Below are 10,500 nucleotides of genomic sequence, written 5' to 3' on the forward strand. Positions count from 1 at the left end.
ACTTGGGAGGCAGAGGCAGGCAAATTTCTGAGTTTGAGGCCAGCCTGGTCTACAGAGTGAGTTCCAGGACAGCCAGGACTACACAGAGAAACCCTGCCTCAAAAAAACAAACAAACAAAAAAATGTCCCAGACAGGATGTCACACTGTGTAATCCAGGCTGGGCTGGAACTCCTCTGTCCCTAGGCTTGCACATGTGAAAATCCTCCTGAGTTGGCCTCCCAAGTGCTAGCATTATAGGGACAAGCTACCTGGATACTCGTGAATATTTTAAATAATTAAATCAGAACTGAGAGAAAAAAAGAACCTGCTGAAGAAGGAAACACGAAGAGGTACTGAGCAGAAGGAACTAGCACAAAGTATGACACACGTATACAGACGCCATAATGAAACCCATTAGTTTGCATGCCACACTGGGTCCTCAGTTGGTGGAACTGTTTGGGAAGTATTAGGAGGTATGGCCTTGTGGAAGGAGGTGTGTCACTTGGGGTGCATTTGACAGCTCAAAAGCCCATGCCATTCGCAGTTAGCTCTCTGCTCCTGCACTATGCCTGCCTTCCAATATGATAGTCATGAACTCACCCTCTGAAATGTAAGCTCCAATAAACTTTTCTATAAGTTGTCTTGGTCATGTGATAAGCATGTCTTATCATAGCAATAAAAAAAGTAACCAGCCGGGCGTGGTGGCGCATGCCTTTAATCCCAGCACTTGGGAGGCAGAGGCAGGAGGATTTCTGAGTTCAAGGTCAGCCTGGTCTACAGTGTGAGTTCCAGGACAGCCAGGGCTACACAGAGAAACCCTGTCTCAAAAATCAAAAGAAAAAAAAAAGTAACCAAGAAAGTACCATAAAGCTGGGCAGCGGTGACACACACCTTTTAAAAAAAAAAAAAAAAATTAGATATTTTCTTTATTCACATTTCAAGTGTTATCCCCTTTCCTGGTTTCCCCTCCGAAAACCCCTATCCTCTCCCCCTTTCCTCTCCCCCACTCCTGCTTCCTGGCCCTGGCATTTCCCTACACTGGGGCATAAAGCCTTCATAGGACAAAGGGCCTCTCCTCCCATTGATGACCAACTAGGCCATCCTCTGCTACATATGCAGCTAGAGTCCCACCAATGTTTTCTTTGGTGGTTTAGTTCCAGGGAGCTCTGGGGGTACTGGTTGGTTCATATTGTTGTTCCTCCTACAGCTCTTTGGGTCTTTGGGTCCTTTCTCAAGTTCCTTCATTGGGGACCCTGTGCTCCGTCTAATGGATGACCGTGGGCATCCATGTCTGTATTTACCAGGCACTGGAAGAGCCTCTCAGGAGACATTGTTTTCTTTTCTTTCTTTTTTTTTTCCGAGACAGGGTTTCTCTGTATAGCCCTGGCTGTTTGTTTGTTTTTTTTTTTTTAATTCTTTTTTTTCCCCACATTTCATTTATTTTATATATGTGAGTACACGACTGCTGTGTTCAGACACACCAGAAGAGGGCATCAGATCCCATTACAGATGGTGTGAGCCACTATGTGGTTGCTGGGAATTGAACTCAGATCCTCTGGTAGAGCAGTCACGGCTCTTAACCACTGAGCCATCTCTCCAGCCTGGTATACACCTTTAATCTCAGCACTTGAGATGCAGAGGCAGGTGAACTCTGTGAGTTCAAGGCCAGCCTGATCTAGAGAGTGAGTTCCAGTACAGACAGAGCTACACAGTGGAACTGTCTTGAAAAACCAAAGAACCGGGCGTGGTGGTGCACGCCTTTAATCCCAGCACTCGGGAGGCAGAGGCAGGCGGATTTCTGAGTTCAAGGCGAGCCTGGTCTACAGAGAGTTCCAGGACAGCCAGGGCTACACAGAGAAAACCTGTCTCAAAAAAAAAAACAAAAAAAAAAGAAGGAAGGAAGGAAGGAACTACCCTAAGAAGTTAAAAAGCAGAAAACTCACTCTCTCTCTCTCTCTCTCTCTGTCACACACACACAAACACACACACACCCCTTAACCAATAGTGAAGTGTCTTCGTAATATGTATGAGGATTCATTCCAACACTGCATAACCAACAAAAACTAAATCAGTAACCAAACATCTTTTGCTCAAAAAAAGTAGGTCTAGGCGATCCTCTATATGCCGCATGGAGTTTTGTTTGCAGACATGGAAAACGGAGCCTAGGCCCAGTCAGATTCCAGAGCCTGTGTAGAATCTGTCCAGCTAGGCTGACAGACAAGCTGAACTGGAGCTAGCAGAACAGGTTTAAGGCTGACTAACCCAGGGCTTTTGTGCAATGGCTGACAGGTCATCAAACACAGAGAAAGCAGAGACAAGCAGAGGGAGTTAAGTTAAGTTAGCATATTCTGTCAGGAAGAACTGGGGCCTCCTTCAACTGACCTGACTTCAGCTTCGAATCCCAACACCATTTCACTGTCTAAAACAGAGACTTGGGAACGGCCTCTCTGCAACACTTTGCTTTCCACGTGAGCGGTCACTGCACACCGAGCCGGTACTCTTTCTTCTTTCCTCCTATCCCCAAGTTGAGCATCATTTGCAGCCTGGCTATACTGTCTGGCTGATAGGTGATAGAGGCACAGACTGTCTTGGGCATCCCTGAAGTTCCCCTGCCCTTGTAGCATACAGAACAGTACACAGTATTGAAAGTTCCTTTTTACACAGCGACTAGTCTGGTATTGAGCTGTAAGAATCAGATTTCCGCCAGGTGTGGTGGTGGCACATGCCTTTAATCCCAGCACTTGGGAGGCAGAGGCAGGTGGATTTCTGAGTTCGAGGCCAGCCTGGTCTACAAAGTGAGTTCCAGGACAGTCAGGGCTATACAGAGAAACCCTGTCTCAAAAAAAAAAAATCAGATTTCCTGTTGTGAGCAAAGGCCTCAAGCTAATCTTGTATCACAGGGATGGTCACAAAGAACAGCTCTGGCTTTCTATCCCAAATTAAAGGCACATTTCCCAAACGTTTGTGTGAAAAGAGAAGTTGGCTTCATAAAACTATAATCACTCTGAGTAATATTCAGGTGTATATCAAAATAGTCAATAATGTTACTAAGTAACTTTTAAATAATCAAAAGTCCGAAGACTTACTACTATTGTAATAAACAGCACTTGTTTAGCTTTGATTGCACATACCTCATTATATCAGAAGAGGGCACTGTTTACCCTTATTTTTTACAAAACTCACTCCTATTGAGGGAATCCTGCCCTAAACTACAAACTGGACCACAAGGGGGCAATAACCACAAACATATGTGTAGTCTTTGGCTTCTAAATATTTTAAAAAATCCATGCTCTAAAAATGTACTTAAGATATCACTTTCACACAGCTGGTTCTCCTTAACAAGACTAAAAAAACCAAGCACAGAGATACACACAGACACTGACACAGACAAACTGACAGACACACAGACAGACACAGGCACATGCATACACACAGACACACCTACACACACTCACACACAAGGCACTCAGACACACACACACATGCATACACACATACAGACACACACATACACATACACACACATATATACATATAGGCATACACAAAACCATACAGGCCTGCCCCCACACACATGTACACATAGACACACATTCATTCAGACAAGCACACACATATATACAGACATTCCACCCTCCACAGATACACACAAAGACACCCACACAGTCACACAGACACCCATACACATATACACACATAGAGATAAAGCTAGACACAAGGCACACACACAGACACCCACCAACAGACACTCACAGATGCATAAAGATGTACAGAGATAAGCACACACAAAGACATACACTGACAGAGACACACACATACAGAGACACACACTGACAGACACACACACAGACACACACACAGACACACACACAGACACACACACAGACACACACAGAGACACACATACAGAGGCCGACAGACACACAGACACACTGACAGACACACAGACACACTGACAGACACACAGACACACACACAGACACACATACANACAGACACACTGACAGACACACAGACACACACACAGACACACATACAGAGGCCGACAGACACACAGACACACTGACAGACACACAGACACACACAGAGAAAGCAGAGTTGGGTTTTCTCACAATTCCTGGAAACTTTCCAGTCTCCAGTCATCATTTTCTCCATCTTCTCTCTCAGGCATTACCAGTCTTCACCGATTTCTGTGCTCTGTCTTAAGCTTTTCCAGTTTTTCCTCTATTGACTACTTCTTCACACATTAAAGAAGCTCAAGCAAGGCAAAGCTAAATGGAATACTGTTATGCATTACTGTCTAACCAAGAACATAGCTCCTAATGACTTCAATTTAGTAGGTCTTAAGATGATTGTTTTAAGTAACAAATCATTATCCTTGGAAACTGAATCTCAAAGGAGACTGTGATTAAATTAGGGTTCCTGCAATCTTTTAGTACTTCAGTTTAAAAGGTATGTTAGGGTATGTTCTTTTTTTTTTCCCAGACAGGGTTTCTCTGTGTAGCCCTGGTTGTCCTGGTTGTCACTCTGTAGACTGGGCTGGCCCAGAACTCAGAAGTCCACCTGCCTCTGCCTCCCAAGGGGTATGTATGTTCCTTTAACACTCACACCAGCCCTCTAAAGTGTGGTGGGGGCACTCCTCAGAGAAGTGCAGACTGGAATTCTGAACTCCCTCCACAGCGGAGCCAGTCAGAGGACTCCGATGGAACTTTGTGGTCCTTAGATGTGCGCAGAAGAGAAGCACCTCTCCTACTCCAGCTAATGAAACAGGCCATGTCTGGGAGAGCCCACCTACAGAGTCCAATCATGTAAGATTTCTACATAGTTGGGCATCAAACAGGATTGACCGCAATAACTTATTAATTAGGAAATTATGGTTATAGCAAGTAATCATACAGTAGTAGAAGGGGAAGTATATGGAGATGGTATGAGTCACCATTTTGCAGAAGTTCAGTAGCTTGCACAGCTACTGAGAAGGTGACTGACCTCAAACCTGAGGAACTTTTACTCCAGCACCCACACCACAACAGATGTAACCCCTCACACAGAAATGGAGGATGTAAAAGACAGCAGACACTCAGAGAAAAAACCAGGATGACCATGACTGCGATGACCACTCACCCCTAACTCCTAACAAAGCAGAATCGATGCTCTAGGGGGAGCTTCTCCAGCAATCTCTCAGGGACAACTTACAATGCTACAGTGACAGTATGAGGCCATTTGCCTCATACCAAACAAGATCAAGTCAAGGACATTTGAACCTACTCTATATCCAGCTGACATGTCCGAGGACCGTCACAGGTAGTGGCCAAGCTTATTGGGTAAAGTCAGAGTCATAAAAGCTGAGGGGCAGGTAGGGCAAAAACATTTTTCTCACCTGTAAACTAGAAATAAAGCAAAGCTATGTTATGAAAAGGTGAGCACAGCCTAGGACTTTGTTTCTAGCCTGGTGTTCTCCACAGTGAACCAACATGACTGACTCTCAGTAAACTGTAGTAATGTACAACACTTCAATATATGTACTGGCTGAAAGTAGTCAGATCCCAGGGTTGAGCACTAGAGGCAGTTCAGCAAGAAAAGATGCTTGGCATGCAAGTCTCACCTTAGTTTGATGTCTGTGATGCACATAGAGGTGGGAGGAGAGAACCCACTGCACAGCGCACTGTGGTATCCTCCTGTTCCCCACCTCATATCACGCACACATGCACAATAATCATAAATAATCTTAAAACATTTTTAAAGATTTATTTATTTATTATATGTGAGTACACTGTAGCTGTCTTCAGATACTCCAGAAGAGGAAGTCAGATCTCATTACGGGTGGTTGTGAGCCACCATGTGATTGCTGGGATTTGAACTCAGGACCTTCAGAAGAGCAGTCAGTGCTCTTAATTGCTGAGCCATCTCTCCAGCCCAGGAGTTATACTTTTTACATGACTGCTATAGGAATCTGGAGAAATGGCTAAACAGTTAAGACACATATTGTTCTTTCAGACTACCTGAGTTTTGTTCCCCAAATCCACATCAGACAGCTAAGGACTACCTGTAACACCAGCTCTAGGAAACCTGATGTGCTCTTCTGGTCTCTGCAGGAGCTCCACTCACACGCACCCAGCCGAGAGTGCACACACACTTTAAATGTTTTGCATAGAGATGGGTGTAGTTTGGAGGTAAGCACCTGCTTGAATGCCTGAGATCCTTGGTTTGAACTAGAGTCCCATAAAAACAAACAAACAAATCCAAAAATAAATACGTGGTCCTGAAATAAGTGTTTTGATATATGTTGAAAAATAGTAGTAGAAAATAAGGAGTTAACTTAATTAAGAAACTCAAGGATTTAAAATAAGTGTTCTACAACACTTACAGCCAGTAAATATGGCTATTAATCTTGAACTGATAAGGTAATTTTTATAAGATATACTGAATTACTCAGAGAGAAGACAAGTTATAAATATATACCATTTAGATAAAGTTTAGTGTTTGATATGACTCTATTTATTAAAAATATATATATTGAAGAAAATCTATAATAACATACTTATGTCCTAAACATTTTTAAAATCTGATATATAATAAACCAAATTTCAAATATATTTGAAAATAAGAACCTTTTCATAGTGAGATTGCTTCCACACTGATTTACCTGTACTATATATTTAGATTTCTGAGTACTGAATTTATTAAAAAGCTAGGAAGATCAGCACAACTGTAATATCAAGTTGCCTTTACTGTCGAAGACATTTAATAATTAGGCCATTTATAGTAACTATAGTCTGATATAGGATGTTTAAAAAACAACTAAAACATTTAAAATACTTACTATGATTTTCTTACAGTCCTTCCCTCTGCAGAGCTCTGTATAGGTTGAATACTGCACATATATGATCCAGCTTCCAACAAAAACCACCAGCCAGGAAAAGAAAAGATACTTCACCCGCATGTAGGACAACCGAGCCTGCAAGCAAAGGTCACATGACAGTCAGTCAGCAGCAAGCTGGCACTCACCGCCCCGGAACAGGCATTCTCTTTGCTCGGAGAAGCACAATATATAATCCAAGCTTTTATATGGCAGTTCTAGAACAAAGTGCATTTTCTTTTTTTTTTTAAATTAATTTATTTTTTTAAGAATTATTTATTTATTATATGTGAGTACACTGTAGTAGTCTTCAGATACTCTGAAAGAGGGCGTTAACTCTTGTTACTTATGGTTGTGAGCCACCATGTGGTTGCTGGGATTTGAACTCAGGACCTTTGGAAGAGCAGTCAATGCTCTTAACCTCTGAGCCATCTCACCAGCCCCTAACAAAGTGCATTTACAAGAAGCCCAGACAACATGGGTCTTAGGAAAGGAAGGGAAACAAATACCCTTCAGGATGTACATTTAGCCTCTCCAGTGCCACTCAAGCCAGTTACTCAGTAGAAGCACAACGCCACTCCTAGAACAGGCGAGCGGACTAAACACTGTTTCAAGTGGGAATTTTAAAGGTCTTTATGAATAATCATAGTAATACTAAATATTTTAGCCAGGCAGTGCTGGCACACTCCTTTAATCCCAGCACTTGGGAGGCAGAGACAGGTGGATCTCTGTGAGTTCAAGGCCAGAGCAAGATCTTAACACTAACCCTGAGTTCCCAAACAGCCAGGACTACACAGAAAAACCCTGCCTGGTCTGGTCTGGTCTGGTGTGTGTGTGTGTGTGTGTGTGTGTGTGTGTGTGTGTGTGTGTGAGATTTAGCCAGGTATGGTGGTGTAAACCTGTATTCCCACAATTGGGAGGTGGAGTCAGGAGAATCAGGGGTTCAAGGTCATCCATCGTTAGTTATACTGAGTTGCCAGACAAGGCTACATAAGATCCTGTCTCAAAGAAGAAAAGCAAAGCAAAACAACAACAAAAAGGAAAACAAAAAGAAAGTAAAGCATAAATTATTCTTTGTAAGCCAATGGGCAAAGCTACACAACAGGATCCTCTTTGCAATGTTTTGTGTGCGCTGCTCTGATATCTGATCTCAGCGGTTGATGCCTTTCTACATCAGCCATAGATCAAGCCTTTCAATATTCAAATGTGGTGGTTGGTCAACACAGACTGATAGTTTTTGGATCTAGAGTTCCAGTGGTTTGATTTAATAAACAGTAGAACTGAGGTCTACAGATAGAACTGAGCAGAATAAATTAAGGACGCACACATACAATGAAAGCTAGTTTTGCTTTTATATTCCCAAGCCAGTTTCTCACACTTGGAAACAGTAGAATACTGTAAGCAGAAAGCAGAAAGAGACTATAGAGCCATGGTGCACGAGCAGAAGATGGCAAGCTCAAAGGGAAAAAAAAGCCCAAATCCAGGCTCAAAGGTAAATGGTCCTATCTGCAGTTCAGACATCTGCCCTCAAGGAGTTTCACAGACGGTGAATCCCAGTACAAATAATTCAGGCCTTTATTACTAATTGTAAAAGAGCTTTTAATGCAAAACATTTTTATATAGCACTAAGTGAATTCACACACACACACACACACACACACACACACACACACACACACACACACACCACAAAATTAAATCACATGCAACACAATGGAACCAAGAGGTCTGTCTAAGAATCATTTGAGATTACTGGCCCTAGCATTATGAGACTCCACTAAGATTAAAGACAAATGCCTGCAAAGCATGGTGTGCACCAAGACACACACACACACACACACACACACACACACACACACACACACACAAAGTCGTCACTGTGCAAGAAGAGATCAGCAATGCTGCCATTGGCTACAGCCAAAAAGGAAGGAAGATCTGGATCTGATCAAACCTCTAGCTGCAACCACCCATTCACAGGAAATGGTGGAGACAGCCGTTAGCACTGGAAACCTTGGAGCAAAGGACAGTTTGAGGCAAACTCCAGGCTGTGGGAAACATGCAATACAAAGAGACCATTTCTTCAACAATTAAGTCACAAGGGTTAAGTCTAGACAAGGAGAAATTTAAGATTGGAAAATATTGAGCCGGGCGTGGTGGCACACGCCTTTAATCCCAGCACTCGGGAGGCAGAGGCAGGTGGATTTCTGAGTTCCAGGCCAGCCTGGTCTATACAGAGAAACCCTGTCTCAAAAAAAAAAAAAAAAAAAAAGTTTGAAAAATATTTACAAAACACAAGACAAAACCAAAGAACAACAAGGAAACCAAAGCGTATGCTAACACAGACGGGGAAGCTATCAAGGCCCAACCCAGAGGCAGAACTATAGGCAACTAAACAGCGGTTAGTGGGGTAGACAGCCTTCCCAGGGAGAGTCACACTGAAGGGCTATCCAACATTACACTGTCAACCTTGAAATCAGTTACATAAATGAACATTATATAGACTGAGTAGGTTGTATTTGTATATTTAGGAATATATTATATATGTGTGTACAATTTAAGAAAAAGAGCTCATGAATTTGAGGGGTGTGAGTGTGGCCTGGAGAAAGGAAAGGGAAGAGGAAAATGGTATCTTTTTTTTTTTTTTTTTTTTTGTTTTTCGAGACAAGGTTTCTTTGTATAGCCCTGGCTGTCCTGGAACTCACTTTGTAGACCAGACTGGCAAATGGTATCATTTTAACTTCAAGAAAAATTAAGAAAATGAAGTTTGACAGCTTGGAAGTCAGCACTTGGGACGCAGAGGTTGATCTCTGAGCTCTAGACCAGTCAGGGCTACAAAGTGAGACCATCTCAAAACAAAACAGTATGGGACAAAGGGAAAAATGGTATTGGTGACACAAGACAGAAGTTTCTTTTCTGTGTGTGCATGTGTGTGTATGTGTGGGGGTGTGTGTATTCAAGTGCCACAGGACGAGTGTGGTGGACAATTTGTGGGAATTAATTCTGTAGAACTACCATGTGGTACCAGAGGTTGAATTCAGGTCCCCAGTTTGACAGCAGGCCCTTTTACCAGCTAAGCCATCACATCTACACACCTGTTTCTCTTCTCTCTTCGCTCTGTCTCTCCCTCCCTCCCTCCCTCTCTCTTCCTCCCCCCCTCCCTCCCTCCTGCCCTCCCACCCTTCCTCAGGTCCTTCCTCTATTCTAATTTTTTTAGTGCTGGGGACCAGACCCAAGGTTCTGTGCAAGCACACTTCCACCGAACTAATCCCCAAACCTCACAAAGTACCACTAATACTTGAGAGACAATTGATAATTTGCAGTGCTGAGGATCATGCAGGAGGAATAATAAATGGTTTTAGAACTCATGGAATGAATTTGGCCCACCAGTTAGCACTGCCAGGGGTACCCACAGTGTCCCTCAGTTGAGGCATGGCTCTGAGGACATCATGCTGTTATGCATGCTCTGCTCTGCTTGCTGCCCTCACACCCCTCTTAATCTAAGGTTTGTGTGAAAACTCTAGGGGGCTTCCAGCCCCTCACTGGGCAGCACCTCTGGCACTCACAGTACCAATCCTTGATCTCTTTCAGGCCCTGCTGCTGGAGCAGATTAATGATTCTGTAGATTGTGAGCAATCCAACAGCCTTAGAAAACTTTGAAAAAACA

The 10,500-nt window shown here is 43.1% G+C and overlaps 1 protein-coding gene across 1 annotated transcript in view; it reads right to left on the reverse strand.

The window, feature by feature from the left end:
- The window catches only part of Dipk1a (divergent protein kinase domain 1A), a 66,825-nt gene that overhangs the window by 9,286 nt on the left and 47,039 nt on the right, over window positions 1–10,500 (reverse strand). The window contains exon 2 of the mRNA XM_021210492.1: window positions 6,801–6,935. Within this exon, the coding sequence (XP_021066151.1) occupies window positions 6,801–6,935 (135 nt within the window). The remainder of the gene's footprint in view (window positions 1–6,800; window positions 6,936–10,500) is intronic.

The sequence above is a fragment of the Mus pahari genome, chromosome 13, assembly GCF_900095145.1.
Source record: "Mus pahari chromosome 13, PAHARI_EIJ_v1.1, whole genome shotgun sequence".
In the NCBI taxonomy this organism is placed as follows: domain Eukaryota; kingdom Metazoa; phylum Chordata; class Mammalia; order Rodentia; family Muridae; genus Mus; species Mus pahari.